Consider the following 17,352-nt stretch of genomic DNA (forward strand, 5'->3'; position numbering starts at 1 on the left):
GCCACCAGGCTAAGCATTGATTATTTTTTTAAGTCTTCTTAAAATGTTTTCATTTTTTAATTCTTTACAGTTGGTGTTCAGATGTTAATCTCCCAATCTTTCAATAACACATAATTATCAAGTGATATTTTCAAATTTCCTGTCAACTTTAAACATTTTTTAACTCAAAAACACGACAGACTGCTGGATGACCGACTGCCCACACACCCCACCACCGGACTTTACAAGTTTTCTAGGGGGAACCTTGTAAAACTTTCCTCTAATAAATCTAAACGGAGTGAAGCTGAACGAAGCCACTTCAGGGCTTTTGGCTAAAACATATTTGCAGATTTTTTTTATCTTAAAGAAAAAATGTGGATATATTTTGTACCCTTTTGGATTTATTACTGCTTTGAATATGTTGATTTATTCAGCAAATTTTTTGATTAGTGAATTAGTTGACGTCTATTTAAATAATCGATTAATCTTTGCTGCTATATACATTTTTTTTAAGTAACTGCAAGGCTGTGAACACATGCACAGCAATCAAAGCCCCATAAACACAAATGCGTCGCTTGAAAAACATTCCCATTTGTAATATGATTCTGTAGGACACCACTCCCATAAAAATAGAAGAATAATAGCTAACTAACAATCCCAACAACTCAGACAGTTTTAGCGGTTTTTAAGTATTAATTAGAATTTATCGTGACAACGATAAATCAAAATCTTACTATGATAATAAATTTATCATGATAAATGATACAATAAATGTCCAGCCCAAGGTGAGAGCTATGTAAAAAAAAAAGAAAAAAAGAAAACAAAAACCATCCCAACCATTCAAGAAATAAATGTGACAATTATACAAGAACCACCGTGAAAAGCAAATTGCTCTGCCTTGCCGCAGCAAAACCCATGTGCTGGTTTATTACAAATATTGGCTCTGCATTATTAGTCAGTTTGATCATTTCCAGTCAGCGTTTTTCCAGATGAAGCATTTCAAATACATGCATCCCACCAAAAGTCTGTGGAGACTGTCTCCAGTCAAGTATGCAAGAACAATAACATGGACCTTCCCCATTTTGTCACATTAGCTGACCCCCCTCCAGGTAAGCCACATTCCGCTTCTTTAGGCATTATCTCCTTACTGCTGCATATAGCAAAAGCCTGGAGCAATGTTTAGCTAAACCTGCTGTCCTACGTAGGCAGGGAGATTCCCCAGAGGGCTGAACAATCAGACAATTTCAAGATCATGAAGCATTAAACCAATCCCGGCAGGGTACACTAATTAAACAGCCGAGCCCGGCACAGCCAACCAATCCCCACAGAGCAATTAAATCCATCCCCTCTAAAACACTGAGGAACCTGTCTGGGGAAAACTGCCGAGAAGTGAGAGAGAGCGAGAAAAGAGGCAGAGATGCTGTGAGGAGAGAGGGAAGGGGGAGGGAGGAAAATATCATAAAACTCATCTGGAAAAAAGAAAAAAAAAAAGAAACTATAAGGAGGAATGCAGCAGGAGCCTAACAAGGGAAATTGAAAAAGAGAAGGATCTCAATTCTCTTCTTTTGTTCTTCACTGTTTCCCCCCCCTCCCATTGACGTTCAACATGCCTCTCGGCTGAGGAGACGGGGCGAGCGCGACCGCGTTCCAATTCAAAAACGGTGACCCTGACGCCATCAAACGTTGCATATTTAATTACGACTACTAGGTCCGGAAAGCACTCTGGAGGCCGAGCGCAGACGGAATAGCCTCAAGGCCGATATTACACACCAGCAGAGCTGTTAACACAGTTGCAAACCCTGATCAATACCCCGATTCCCTCCCTTACCGAAGTAAATGAACAGGTGACAATGGCGGCGTGACATCACTGGGCTTTTTCAGGGTGCAACAGCACACAATAAACTGGACCACAGGGGATAATGGAGTCCAGGTACATTTGATTTAGAGGTTTACCAGGGCTCCTGTACACCAGGATAAGGGTGTGAAATAGTACCGTCACGCTCACAGATTTCTTCAGTGTTTGTTGCTAAATGTAAGCGTTAAACATTTTTTAATATTAGATTAAGATTACCCAATTAAATGCAAAAATATAAAGTAGGTTTCAGTTTATGGAAAGCCAACCTTTCCATATATGAAAAAGTAAAGAGTTAGAGTTTTTGTCATTACACAGACACAAAAGGGAATTTTGCAACAAGTTGTTGTTGCTTGGCTACCAAAGAACAGAGAAAATATTCTGAAAAATACAGGTGTGACTATAAAGATACACTATACTGCCGAAAGTATTTGCTCACTGATCCAAGTTATGGGAATCAGGTGTTCCGATCATTTCCCATGGACACACAGGTGTATAAAATTAAGCACCACTTCATAAATGTTTTTAAAAACATTTGTGAAAGAATGGCTCGCTCTCAGGAGCTCAGCGACGCCACCTGTGCTACAAATCCAGCCGTGAAATTTCCACGCTCCTAAATATTCCAATTATTCTAAGAAACTGAAAGTGTTTGGGAACGACAGCGACTCAGTCATGAAGTAACAGCCCACGTAAACTGACGGAGCCGGGTGAGCGGATGCTGAAGCGCACAGTGCGAAGAGGTCGCCAACTTTCTGCAGAGTCGATCACTGCAGACCTCCAGACTCCATGTGGCCTTCGGATCAGCGTGCAGAGAGCTTCATGGAATGGGTTTCCACGTTGGAGCAGCTGCATCCTATGCAGACATCATCTTTCATTCTTAACAGGAAGTCATGGTTTTTTTAAAGCAATCCAATTGGCCGACATAGGCTACACTGCCCTCTATGGGTTTGGCATGTTTAAAACAGCGTTCGGGGGTGGAGTTTTAAAGCTGTCCGGTAAAAGTCGGGACTTCAATCCAATTCAGATGTGTTCATGATAGTGAGCTCTTCTCTTTTCTACATAGAAGACGAGACAAAAATCCATCACAGCAATGTGAAAAAGAGAAAAGCCTGTGACCACAGGTTGGCACAAGCAGTTACGTGTAGGGAGCAAATACTTTTTCACTTGAACCCAGGTTGCTTTTTTTTTTTTTTGCCACAAGGTTAATAAAAACATTCATATAAATTTCCAGCTTATCTTTGTCTGATATTAAAATAGCCTATGGAAAACCTGCTAAGTCCTATGGAATGGATGCTAGGACAGTCCACCATCGTCCATGTTTTTGTGTTAAAAAATGTTTAAGGGTACAAAAATTTGGAGGTGCACAAGCAGGCATCCTAGCTTAATCCGTCTTTACTGTCACTGTTACTAGTATAAAAACACTATTTAAAATAAACAAACAATGCTCAGCCTGGTGGGAAGGCAAGTAAAAAACCTGGTGGGCCACCGGAACGAAAATACCCAGGAAGAAACCCTGGAGTAATGATTTCAAACATCTATCTGTGACAACAGAAGAAATCATTAAGGGGGCAAATACTTTTTTTCTTCATAGCACTGTGTAATTGCTCACATTAATTTTGGAGACTAAATAAATAAACAGACCTTTGTTAAATAAAATAAGATGGTTAGGTAAATTCTTCACCTTATTTCCCCGGAGAGACTCAGACAAAGTGCGTTTTCGCGGATGAGCCGAGAACACCAAAAAGGTGGTGGAGGTGGAGGTGGAGGTGGAGGGGGAGGTGGAGGTGGAGGGGGGTGATTTGAGCGGGAGCAACTGCAAACCGGAGGTGAGGACAGGGAGACGGACTTGCTCTTATCTCCCCCCGACTGAGGCGGAGTATAAATCACAGGGCCCAGCTTCATGTCTCCACTTCCTGTACCTCTCCATTAAAAATGATAAACTGTACCTCTTGAAGCAACTCTGCTTGCTTCGGGGGTCCCAGTCTGCATCTTTCCCGGAGAAGAAGCAAGATTCCAACCCCCTCCCATTGTTGGAGATGAATAAGAGAGTAATTAACTGTGTGTGTGTGTGGGGGGGGTGTAGCAGCTGCACACAGACAACAACCCTGATCCATCTACCTTTGCTATAACGCACCTTTCATATTATTTTTGATAAATAAGAGTACATCTGCTTAGTAATAACAAATGCTGGTTTAATACTCAAAAGACCACCGAGAGTCCCCCCACCCCCGCACGTTTCTGGGGTCTTCCCTCATCCGACTTAAATGAGGACAAATGGGTCGTACAAACCGGCGAGATGCGCAAGATTGCTATATTCCTTCTTGTCCGGTAAACACTCTGTGCAGAAGCACATAATGAGAGTGGCGGAGATCCCTGAAGACAACATGGAGGAGGTTAGTGAAACACTGATCTGGTGAGCACCCTGCACTCTGTGGGGCTAACCCCACATGACGACCGGCGCCTACACAACAGGAAGGACAACGATATTAGAGAGGGATGAAGATCTCCAGCTCATCCCTCTCTACAATATTCCCTCGCCACAATATTTCTAGCCACACTGAAGTCTGTGTGTGCAAAGCATGTGACTTTGATGAAAAAGCTCCTTTTCCTGGTTTTACACGACCCTGTTCTGAAGCTCTTATTTTGAACTACAGAAGGAAGCGGTTTTCCATTTGCCCACAGAAGGCTTTGAAGCTATATTTAAAGGGGCAGGATTACGTGTTTTTCATGCACATAGTACCATTTTATAGCACAATCAAGTAACCATGTTTACTTCAGTTGTTTAAAAAAATGCAATACGTGTATCAAAAACGACAAAAGAAGCTGTACTTTGTAATTTAACACCTTGTAAATTGGGCCTCAGTCACTTTAAAAACTCCTCCTCTTTCTGAAACTCCGCTTTCAGGAAGTCATAACAACATGGCTCCTCTATTAACCCTTTAACAACGTTTTTACCAGCGTTTCACTGAAAATGCTAGTCTGAAGGAGCTGAGTGGGCGAGTCACAGGAGAGTTGCTCTGTGAAGCTTGGAAACTGCAGCTCTGAGAAAGAGCTTCGTCCTCGAAGGCATAGCTGGTCCATCCAGGTGTTTTGCACAGCTGAACGGTTGCCAAGGCGATTAAAGAATTTCTCAAACATGCATAATTTGACACAAGCATCATTGACAGCGCTAAGACCCTCCTCATGGCTCTGATTGGTTGTTTTTGAACAAGTGGTGTAACTCTGCAGCTAGCACTGGCAGCACTGGGCAGAGATTGTTTCACATATGATGCATCACAACATGGTGACAATTTTAACAAATATATAAAAAATAAAATAAAATACATTTTTATAAAAACTACAACTTTGAGCTGCTAAATGACAAATCTGCAGAAGGTGCCATGTTTATTATTTTCACTAATTAATCATCAGAATAATTAACAAATCAAAAACATAATAGTCTGTAATCATTGCAGAAAGTAAGAGTTATATTAGTTAAGTTTCCACACTGCGTTTGGTATATGTCTTTATGTTACCTAAACGCACCATAAAGTATATTTATTTGAAATTCTAACATACAATTCCTACACAATGACAAAGATTTATCTTTACGAAAAGCAAAAAGAGAAAAAAAGATTCCCAGCTTCCTCAAAAATACTTGTCACAATCACATGTCACTTTTAATTGGGCTGAACTGCTATACTCCTAAAAGGCAAGCAGTTATTTTTATTATTGACAAAAATACATTTGAGTAAAATACAATGAACCTCGGCCAAATCCAACTGAGGCGTATCAGGTGGAGTGACCGGGAGACTGTAGGATTCATAGTAAATCTCGTAAACTGAACAAAACAGAAAAAAAAAAAACCCCAGTGCACTCAATACGTCTGCTGTGGCGTCAGACGGTGAAAACAAATAAAGCCAAGGCCGCGGTGGCGAACGCAGCTCAATATGGACTTACTGGGCAGAGGGACTGGGCTGTCAGTGGGGAGAGAGGACACAGCTTTACACCCATGCCGATGAGCTATTACCTCCCCCCTCCTGATGCTTCCGCCTGCCTCAGCACGGGGAAGAAGAGGCCGCCCTGCCGCCACGGAGCCATCCTCCAGCACACTAATGTGTCCCTGAAGTTTTGTTAAAGCTGGTTATTTACTCCTGCAAAGCAATGGCTGCAGCCTTGGGGCGGCAGCATGAAGAACACGCCGTTATGAAAAATCTGCCGTCTTTTGCTGTGAAGCACTGTCAACTTTCGGGGGGGTGGCCTGTTAAACGTGGAAAGCATAGCGGTTTTTCTGTTGTTGTTTTGTTTTTTTTCCCCGCACCTCTAGAGAGCTACATTAGGAAAGGAATAGAGAAGTGAGCTTCTAAAACAGAAAAATTCAGCCCAACAGAAGGATTAATGTGAAACATAAGGGAGGTTTACTGACAGTAGTTTTTGGCAACCCTTGGCCACAGCAGTTTGGGATCAATACTAACAAGGCATAGGTCCAAATCTTGGCTATATTTCCAGCTCTTCTGCATTATATAAATGGATACTTACTCACCTCTGGTTGCAAAGGACCACCATTTGTTTTCCAATGAAATTACTCTGGGTTTTTCTAATGATCCAGATCTATAATGCTGATAGTACACGATAAAGAAACGCCATCTGTTTTTTTGGTAGTGAATGTGAATAAAATATGTCTGACGGTCTTCACATATTGCTACTGCTGATCTCACCAACATGGAAGCACAGCTTCCCACACACAGATGTAGTTTCTTCACAGCCGTCAAGGGGGCGATAAAGTGCCGGTTTGTTATGTGTCTATGCCAAAGGAAAGATGAAGAAAAGATGATAGTAGTTTCTTATTAGGAAAGCAGCTTTAAAACTGAAGTATGTAACTTTTATAAAAAAGTTTTTTGTTTTTTTTTATCTTATGTCTTAAAACATTTAAGTTGTGACAGTATTTATGAGATAAACTGCGAGGGGAAAAAATTTGAGCTCCACCTCCTTGCTTGGTCCTACTGCCTTCTACAGAAATGCACCGCTCCCGGTCAGAAACAACCAATCAGAGACAAGCGGGTGTTACCGCTGTCAATCAGAATCGTGTACATGCTGCTAAGTTTGCTAGTGGCAGAGGAACTACTTACTGTTCAGAAAAACTGTTTCTCCACCAACATCAGTGGCTTTGCTAACTAGCCTATCATTCACAGCAGGGTCAGTAGTGAAAGCAGCAGCTGTCCTTTCTCAGAGATTCTCTCATTCATATTATACTTTCAGGACATAGTAATAATTTTAGTAACAAATATGTAAAAAAAAACAAAACATGTTTATAAAAGTCACCTTCTGTAGTTTTCAGGAGGTTTCGGGAGGAAAACTCTCCAAATTTAGAAAATGGCTTCTCTTCCAACAGCCGTATTGCTCTTTTCCTTTCTGCTTCAGATCTAACTTACATTTTTCTTTTACTGCTGTGTGTTTTTAAATGGGAGTATTGGCGCCATCTGTTAGCTCACTGTTAGCTCAGGCTCAAAAATCAGAACTTCAAATGCACATGTCAGACTGCTACAGATGACTGTACGTAAAGCACACAGCTAGTTAAGTGGACAGTCGAGCAAACTGGAGGATTACGGATCTACTCTAAAAAAAATCAGTATAAAAGCCAAAGAGGGGTCCAGCTGAGCAACAATGTTAATGCATTATAGTCACTGGTTTAGCTTAGAATCTTCCAGAAACTGAGATCTTTCACTGGACTCCCGTCCTGAACCCTCTTTATTTTCCAAGATGGAACCAGCAGCTACATAACTGTGAAATTCACAACATAGGTTTTTAAAATTCAGCAAAAACTATTGTAGTATAATACAGTTAAACTCCATAGATTGGAATAAGGACAGTTTGTCAGATTAAAAGTACCTTTTGAAAATAGAAACCTTCAATCAGGTACTAAACATGCTTCTCATAACGTCCACGTTTCTGTATTTTATTGGTCTGATGTAATATTCCAATCTTCTAATTTAGTGTTTTCATTAGACGTATGCAGAAAATCTTCATAATTAATTAATTACTATTACTAAATAGAACGTGTTTTCCTTGGTGAATTCAGTTACTGACATAAAGGAACTTTTTCTATAATATTCTAATTTGTTGAATGTGGTTGTTCTCTGTGCTTTCAACCTTAGAGGGATGAAACAAAAAAATTATAATTTCTACAGTTCTTTGAAAGAAAAGCCCCCAGGCTTCTAGGTTACGAATACCTTTGGTCAAAATGTGCCAAATTTAAACTTTGTTTTAATTTAGTAAGAAATGGCTCAAGGCTTTTTTTTCTTTTTTCTTTTTTTTGCTTGATTAGTGGTGAACTCAGTAAAGCTATATCTGGATAAAAGCCTTTAGTAAGTACAGCTAAATAAAGCTGCCTCTTGTTTTGGGCTCTACAGTTTCTGCTCTAGAATTAGTCATTTATTTTAAAACAATTCTCTCATCTGTTCAGTAACTGGAATGTATTTTTGTTTTATGTTATGTAACGATCCTAAACTTAAACATCCTGGTTGGATGTTTACCCTGGAAATTTTTTACAACTCTAAACCTTGGAAAGAAAACGCTTTTTTTAATGTAAATTCATATATTTTACATAATTTATAGGCAGAGTAGAATTAAATGAACATTTGCTTCCTCCCACTCCCTTTCCGATTTGTTGTTATTACTTCTTTTCATTCATGTTATTACTTATTTTTTGGGTTAATTTCACTATAAAATATGCATCCTGTTTTGTTTGCTTCCATGAGAGAAATAACATCAATAAATAAATTTAAAAAAAAATCTAATTATTTGATTTTGTGATGGTGGAATAATCTAAACAGTAGGTTTAAGAAAAAAAAAAAAAAGTAAAGAAACTTTTACAATATGACAGAAGCAAACTTTAACAAAGCACGTATTGGACCGATGAACAGCAGCTCCTGAGCATCCTGTATCCACGGAGCAGGAGCACAAGCACAGCAAAATGATAGGATAGGTATGGAAATCTAGTTGAAGGAAGGTCAAAGTGATTAAGCTGACATTAATGACAGGCCTAGTCTTCCTGTGAGAATGCTCGCCGCGGCTGTCTCTAAACCCATTTGTCATTCTGCTTCCAACGCCAAAGCATCTGCTTTGAAGTCTCTACCACTAATGCTACGCGGAGAGGTTAAACAGCTTAATGCTCGACTCCGTCTCACTCCTCTCACTCTCTAATGTTCCAGCCGTTTTATGCATCCACGGCTGCCGGATTCCACGTCTCAATTTGGTCCAGATCGTCCTGCAGGAGCAGTCCTCCTCCCTTGTTTGCCCAGTTGTCAGGAAAAGATGGACAATGACACGGCTGACCCCCCGTGAGATGATGTTTAGATTAGGGCCTTGTAAGAGTGCTCGCACCTTGAACTTTTTCACGTTTTGTCACAATTCGGGTACGAATTGGAGCTACGGCTAACGATTATTTGAGTCATCAATTATTCTGATTGGTTGCATTTTTTTTTTAAATTGGCACATTCTGCAGATTTTTTATTTGATCATGTAAGCCTTTTTTTTTTTTTTTTTTTTTTTTTACACTATCAGAAATGCAATAAAAGCTCAAAGTAAGCAAATAATTCAATTAATTTTTTAAGAAAATAAACATTTTATTGCCTGAAATGTAGCAAGACAGCATTCCTTTAATGTACACTTGATCCTTTGTAGCACAGGATGCATCCGCAGCTATAAAAGTACTTTCTGTTTACTCTTTTTGTGAATTAATAACTGGATAACAAAAGGTGCGTAGTAGAAGTTTTTTGGGTTTTTTACATTATTTTAACCAGGTGAAGCTAAAACCTTTCTGGATAAAAACATATTTAAAGACAAACAACAATTTTCATCTTAAATCCAAAATGTATATTTTTGTACAGTTTTGGTTTAATCACTTCTTCTTTCAGCAGATGTCTGTTTTTAGAGTTTGTATACTCCAGTCACTTAGTCGATTAATCGTTTCAACCCTGGTACAAAACTAACATTTTACTTTTTGAGACAACTAGCGCTGCACATCACACTGAACCTCAAACTCACTGCAACGCAGACGGCTACGGGAGATCTTTCCTGCCCACGTTCATCACCATCGACAATAACTCTGAAGAATTTTGAGTTAATAGGAGTTACAGCAACATTTGATTTTCTGTTGGGATCAATAAAGTACTTTTGAATTTGTCAATTATGGTGGTGGCGGCATGAGGATGTGTCTTCAACCCTGATAAAACCCAGAGAACTTTCTTTCCGCATTTCAGCCTGTGGGTGCACAAGCTGGTAGAGAGAAATGTGTCCCACACATTTCAGATTTCCCCCCATTCAAATATATATGATACCTTGCGTGTACTTTGAAGTTTGTGGTTGTCAAGTTGCGGAAAAATTTTCATACTTTTGCAAGACGTGTTGCAGTTTCTGCACTTGATCACATCCCCTTATCTGCCTTATTTAAATAACCTGACAACAGAAGTATACAAAAACAGATAATGAGCCGACACGTGTAGTGGTCATCTTTAAAGCTTCTCCATAATCGCTCACAGCATAGAAATAAAATGACAGTTATTATGATAAATAAAACGGGATCTGAGAGACAGCGGACTCCTTTGCTCTCCAGCAGAATGAGATTAGACTGATGCATGTGACATTAACAATATCAGCAAGCAAATATATGAAAGCATGAATGAAAGGGAAACAGAGAGCGATTTTCACAGCCAATTTGAGATTGCAATGTGTGCCTGTGTGTGTGTGTGTGTGTGTGTGTGCGTGCGTGTGCGTGTGTGTGTGTAGGAGAGATTTCTGGCAAACAGCACACAGAGCAGGCTGGCAGCGGAGGCAGCGAGGCTCACAGGCTGCAAAGCAATTTCACTGTTTGGCAATACTGTTGTCTCTGTGTGTGGATTAGAGCTGACACCAGAGCAACTGAGTCATGCTAAATGTAGTACAATCACAAGCTTTTTGTTCCTGATCTGGAAAACCTTCACGCTGCCTCAGAGATTCATGAAAGAGGTGCTGGAGACCGGGCCGCGGAAGACGGGAAGCGAACAATTGGAGAGTTATTTCGCCATATGAGCGCGGCGTTGTGACATGGACCAAAAACCAAAAACCAAAAACGGAGGTATTTTTCAGTAAGGGTAGCCAGTCAGGCCAAAGTTTTTAAGAGGGAACAATCGAGCCTCTCCTTTGACAAAATCCTTGAAAATCCTTGATGTTTGACTTCATAAAAAGGGGGTTATATTCCCGTAAAGCCGCACAGATCAAACCCTATTTTGAGTTTCACTCGGCCAGTCCTCCTCGTGACCTCGCAGGCCAGAACTCCTCCCGCAGTTCTAACCTCTCTCTCTCCAGGTACATCACCGGTTGGCGAGTTGTCTCCGGGCCAGGCAGGACCTGGCAGCGCAGACCCTGACCCGTCCTTTTCACGCTCGCCCACGGAAATGCCATCTGGCTGGTGTGAATGATTACCACAGCAACGGCCGGGCGACCTGCAGCCAGCGGGAACCAAGGTCACTCCACCTCAGCGCTTCGCACTTTCCCTGCCCTCCTTTTCATCAGCCCTGCAGGTGAATTATTCATCCTGTGCAACTCAGGGGCACAAATCCACTGCACAAACACTCCAAAAAAAAAAAAAAAAAAAAAAAGTGCACACTCAGTTTGCTGATATAATAACTTGTAATGAGAAAATAAACGCTCCGGTGCGAGCCGTGAGGATGAATAGTTCGCAGATGGCCGCGGATGTAGTGAGAACGCCGCTCTGTACAGGGGCAGGGGGAAGGTGAGACAGCTGTGGCGACAACTGGCTCCGACCATGACTGAACGAGAAATAAGTGCTTTAATTGATTTCTGACACGTGTAGCAGAAGGTGTCACATTTGAGATACGGGCGTGTTTACAACCAGAAGCCCGCGAGTTGACTTTTAAAGAGCTGCAGCGAGTCGAGTTTAAACAAGCACGTCTGTTACAGGAAGGAAAGTGAAGTGTTTACGCGCTTCAAGCACTCACACGAGCCCATTCACGCCAGTCCGCTTTGATCAGCCTATGGTTTGCTTGCCTGGAAAGTCTGTTTTGTTTGGGGAGGTGTAAATGTGTGACTGAACTCTGATGTGGACCAACAAACGTGAACTCTGGCCTTAGAGCTGACACCAGAGCAACCGAGTCATGCTAAATGTAGTACAATCACAAGCTTTTTGTTCCTCATCTGGAAAACCTTTGCGCTGCCTCACAGATTCATCAAAGAGAGGCTGGAGACCAAGTCTGGGTTCAGTTGAAGTGAACTCTGGCGCGGTTTGAACGCATATTTGAACGCCAGGCGGACCCCGCTCCAAAAACAGTATGCGGAGTAAAGCGCAGGGCCTTCTGGGTAACTACAACCAAAAGAAGCGCACAAGTCTAGCGCTAGCGGGAGAAATGTCTTGTGGTCTTTTGCCAAAGACAGAAGAGAACTCCTACGACTACTAAAATCAAACACCACTCCGTTTTTGTTTGCATTTTGTGAAGGAGGAAGTCGTCTTCTACGGGCGAGGAGAAGAGCAGGTTTTTCAATTAGTCTGGATCATTTGACACAATGTACCGTCAAAGTGAACCGCAGCAGCTGGAAATGAAACAAATGTTGCAACTTTGGTCCCCAACAGAACCAAGTCTACTGGACTACCAGGTGGGAAAAGACATGAATCGAGACACCTGAATCACACAATTAGGTCATTATGCGTTGCATAAGGAGGTAGTCCAGGCATGTGATTCAGGGGAGTTGGATTTTAAACAACTCTCCTGTCTTTTAGACAGTCCTGCAACTATCTAAAACTTGCAGGACAACATCCTGCAATGACTGCTGATCAACATTTCTTCTTTGAAGTTCTGTTGCAAGGTAACTTGGCACAGATAGCAGGAGCTCAGCTCAAATCCACACAACACGGTATAACAATCACACAGCAGATTAGAGCATTACATCCCAAAACATACCAAGAAACATTTATACACAGTAAGTCTAGATTCCAGAGTTTTTACCACGGGATTAGGGATTTCCTTCATTTTGGGGATCGGCAATAGGCAGAGATTTGTATTTCAATCCAATTCGTAGAGGTCATTTGAGAGGGTTAACTGATGACGCCGCCCACCTCCACGAACCGTCTGCATGTGCGCCGTTAACAATAACAATAGTCCACTGTTGGCAACTTAGAAACTTTGTGACTACATTCAGCAACTTTTCTGACAAAAAAAAAAATTAATAAAAATAAACTAAACTAAAACGTTACCAACCAAAATCAGAATAACAAAGTGAGTCCTTTTATCGACCAGAAACACCATTACTTTAAACGTATCGCTAAGTTTTACAGATGAGGGTTAGCTGAATGACTGGCATCGCCTGAGACAAAAACCCAGCAGCTTTCTGTCCCAGCTCAGTTCTGGATTTCAAAATCTCGGCAGATTTGCCATTTCTAAATCATATTCTGGGAAAAGTAAGAAGCATTTAAACATGGAAAACATGGAAAACGTATAAAGGCAGTGAAACTAGTGCCGAAGTAGTACTGTAAACCAGAGTTAGGAATAACTCTTTGTGCCCCATGACTTTCACCGTGCAACATGAGAAAGGTGACGATGCGTTCAAATATAGTAGATCTCCATAGTCAACTATAAAAGGAGCAAAACCAAGAAATCTACAATAAAAATATCAACAAACACAGTAAGTGCTGTTCCAAACTATCCACAGATTTCACTACAATTTACTGCAAACAAAACATATTTTCAGCTTTAGCCACAGGGTTACTCCGTTTTCATGCTTCAGCTTTTATTATACCAATTTTTTTTTTTACTTTCAAGTCATCCGTTTTCAAATATATCCAGCTGACTACCTTAAGATTCAGCTCAGAGCTTCATAGTTATAATCAAAAAACCAGAGATGTACCTAATATTCAGAGGTGGAAATCTGACTAATTCTTCCCTGACCACCTCTAATCAGGTCGTCAGATAATCATTTCAAACATCCTGTATCCATTAAATGCATCAAAACTAAAAACTCCCAGGTTACAAACACATCAGCTATCAGCATGTACTTTGCACTTTTGAGATAATAATTTAGGACACGTTTTGCTGCATAGATTGGGAAAATCTGAATTCAAAACTATGACCCTTACCAAAGAATCTGCTGCATTTATTTTTCTTTTCTATGCATTATGGCCCTTTCAAAAAAATTAAAACAGGCCAGTTAGACCTAAAAGAAAACTGGAAATCAATGTCGATCAGAAAAGGCTATCCACCCTTTACCCTAATCATCAATCAGGAAAATAGTCATCCATACAATAGCATTCATGCCTTCAGACTAGATTTTTACCACTTCAAGTGATTTCAAAATCATTTTTATATCAGAATTTAGGGTAAGTACTTTGAACACAAACAACAGGTCTTCCATTTCTATTTTCATGACGCTGGTTCAGACTGCCTGGAACGGTAGTTTAGATTTAGCTCCAGCGCTTCTGAGGCAGATTTCATATTACTAACATTGAGAAACTTTTCCTATGAAACCGAAGCAGAAATTACAACTAGAAGACATGAAAATGCACTACAAAAAGGAGTTTTGGAGGGTATTCAATATTAGTCACAATATTGACATTTTATTCAAGCATATTGGTTTGTAAATGGTTAAAGGCTTACATTATTTTGATGAGATCCTACCTAAATATTCTAATTTGGATTTAGCTGAAGTGTGTCTAATACTTTTGTTCACCGTGTGTGAACAAAAGTGAGGCGCATATGTTTATACCTGCTACATTATGAATAAACATCAACCTATGGTAGAAGCTGAGAATTGGCATACTTAAGGTTGAGTACGTTTCTATGTTGAAGCAAGAGTGAACATTTGCACCCATTTTTTATCTTTAGCTTTGCAATAGCCCCAACGTTAATAATTAATCTTCAGTGAAAAGGCTTGCATGTCACCTCTGTAGATTAGATTTAATCATTCCAGTAAGGTTTCTTATCTTAATCTTGGTCAAATTTAATTTTGTTTCTTTTTAACTTGGGATAACAGACCAAATCACCAAAATGTTTCTAATTTGTTCAAATGTATGCAGGTCTTATTTTAAGTGTCTTTGAGCTCTTAAAGTTACACACATTCTAACATGAAATACTGTCAAAATCTTCCAAAGTATACTGTATTCAAATTATCACAGAGTTTTTATTGGCTAAACCCTAACAGTTTGTTTTATTAGTGTACACCGCAACAATAGCAGCTCCTCCATCCCCGCCCCCGGCCCTGTGGCTCTATCTCAGGCCGGAGGAGAGGAAGGTCCAGCCAGCGGCACAAGAACAGCCCGACCCACCGAGGACAGCGAGCCACCGGGTCTCATGTCTGCTCCTCGGTCTGGTTTTTCCGCGGGAGCCGGGCGGGACTGCCTCGCTGTTGTCATTTCTCATGTTACAGAACATCAATCAGCCGGCAGAGACGGTGCCCTTGCGCCGGCTGAGGCTGATTTACAAACATTAGCGGGGAATACAATTACACAGCCCCCACCGCCAACCACCACCACCACCACCCTACCCTGGCCGAGCAGAGCAGCCCTTATGCGGCTGGAGGAGAGGAGAGAGGGAGACCCCGACAACAGCGGATACAACCATCCAGCCTGTCAGCACCGTGGTTTATAAAGCCAACTTTGAGCTGTGTGACTGGGTGGCTGAAGCTACAGCAGGCTACACGGGGCGCATATGATGCTGTTACACAGAGGAGGCTAAATGACGGCTGTGATACAAACAAACTGCTCACCTGCCACAGTCTCCACGCCATTATTCAGAGACATTCTGCTGCCAGCTACCACGCAGTCCGCCGCTCGTGCCTTTAAACGCCGAGAAGACGCGATTTAAGACGACTGTAACGTTGTTTTAACTCAATTATTCTAGGTAGATAAAAACGTCCGAGCGTTACGACTAGCAGCTAAAAAAAAGATAATCAACTTTCCACATGAGAAATAAAACTTTCTCCGCGGTCCAAAAACGTAGTAATTAGAACTTAATTCCCCGTAGCTCGCTGGGAGAAGCGAGCGGCAACGGTGCGGCCGTCGACACCAGCCGCATAAAACACGAAGCTGCCTGAGAAAAGTTGCAGCTATGTCCAGAAACAGCGATTCACAGGCGCATTAAAAGTTTCCCTACGCCTAAGTACGGCCGAGCTGGTCTGGGAGGATAAAGAGTACAAAAACATACAACCAGGAGAAAGGATAACGCGTGTAAAACAGCAGTGCTGTCCGCGGTGCTGATCCCAGATCGGTGTGGCTAACACTGAGGCTGTGCTGCTCCGCCGGTCGCTCCACCGCTGATCAATGATTGAACTGAACAAAGGCAGAACAGGGATCAATTTCTAATAACTATCAATGCAAACAGCGCCGAGTCTCCGCTCATATTCGCCCGAATCGAGTTAACAAGCGTCGGGACGCCGTCAGGAGGCATGTCGCTGAAGAAATACGCGGAGAAAGGTGAGAATAGCACTAACCTGGAGCCGCCGTAGATCAAATTTCTTCCAATATTGAAACATCGATCCTACATCGGCGGCCATCTTGGGGGATATTGAGGAGATTTTTTTTCGGCGGCTGCAATAAATATGTGGGCTGGATTCCCCCTCGTTAAACAGCGTTTACGGTCACCGGTCCCACTTTTTTCTCTTTTTCTTAAGAAAAGTACTTAATATAAGAGTCCTCTGATGTGCTGGCCAAGTCTGCCGGCATTTTTGTTGTCTTTTTTAGAACCAAAAAGAAAAAAAAGGAGGGGGCAAGGAAAAAGTAAACTATATTTTTTCGCGTCTTAAAAGAAATAAAAAATATATATATAAAAAGCAAAGTGTATCCTCTTCATCCGCAATATTAAATGGACAGTCGCTTTTTAATTCTTTTTTTTTTTTTTTTTGCTTTGGCAAAGTTATCAATACTGACGTAAAGCCCGGGCTTGATCAATATGGTCTGGAAAAGAGAAGGAGATGATGTGTAGATAAGTTGAGTTCTGGGAAAATAGCCAAGCCTACTTTTTTTCTTACTTCTTTTTTTTTTTTTTTTTTTTTTTTTTTTCTTGCTGCGTGTTTATTGCAGGAGTACCCGGAACATTACAATTAGAGACAGAGGGGCAAAAATTGAGAAAGGCTGCATTAACAATACATGTACTGCTTTGTTATTTGTTCATGTATTATTTGTATGTCACTCCGGACATTTTTCTTTTCTTTTCTTTTTTTTTTTTTTTGTTTTTGTTAAACTGTTGACATCAGGAAGAAATTTGCACACATTTTACACATATGTACTACAGGTTTTTGTTTTAAATTGTGACTAATCTATGAATATCTGATATTTGAAAACTAAAACTATGATAGATAGATAGATAGATAGATAGATAGATAGATAGATAGATAGATAGATAGATAGATAGATAGATAGATAGATAGATAGATAGATAGATAGATAGATAGATTAGATAGATTAGATAGATTAGATAGATAGATAGATAGATAGATAGATAGATAGATAGTCACAAAACTGACTCTATCTAACTTAATAAAGCATGAGGGTGCTCTTT

At 40.8% G+C, this 17,352-nt stretch overlaps 1 protein-coding gene across 2 annotated transcripts in view; it reads right to left on the minus strand.

Annotated features, from left to right (window-relative positions):
- cux2b (cut-like homeobox 2b) overlaps positions 1–16,542 on the minus strand; it is a 125,769-nt gene extending 109,227 nt beyond the window's left edge. The window contains exon 1 of one of the 2 annotated variants that reach the window (XM_044112775.1): positions 16,286–16,542. In XM_044112775.1, the coding sequence (XP_043968710.1) occupies positions 16,286–16,348 (63 nt within the window). In that variant the 5' untranslated portion in view covers positions 16,349–16,542. Of the gene's footprint in view, positions 1–15,562; positions 16,230–16,285 lie in introns of those variants that run through there. The other variant, XM_044112776.1, reaches the window with a different exon arrangement.
- Between the last annotated feature and the right edge of the window lie 810 nt (positions 16,543–17,352).

Source organism: Gambusia affinis, linkage group LG03 (assembly GCF_019740435.1).
Source record: "Gambusia affinis linkage group LG03, SWU_Gaff_1.0, whole genome shotgun sequence".
NCBI classification, from domain to species: domain Eukaryota; kingdom Metazoa; phylum Chordata; class Actinopteri; order Cyprinodontiformes; family Poeciliidae; genus Gambusia; species Gambusia affinis.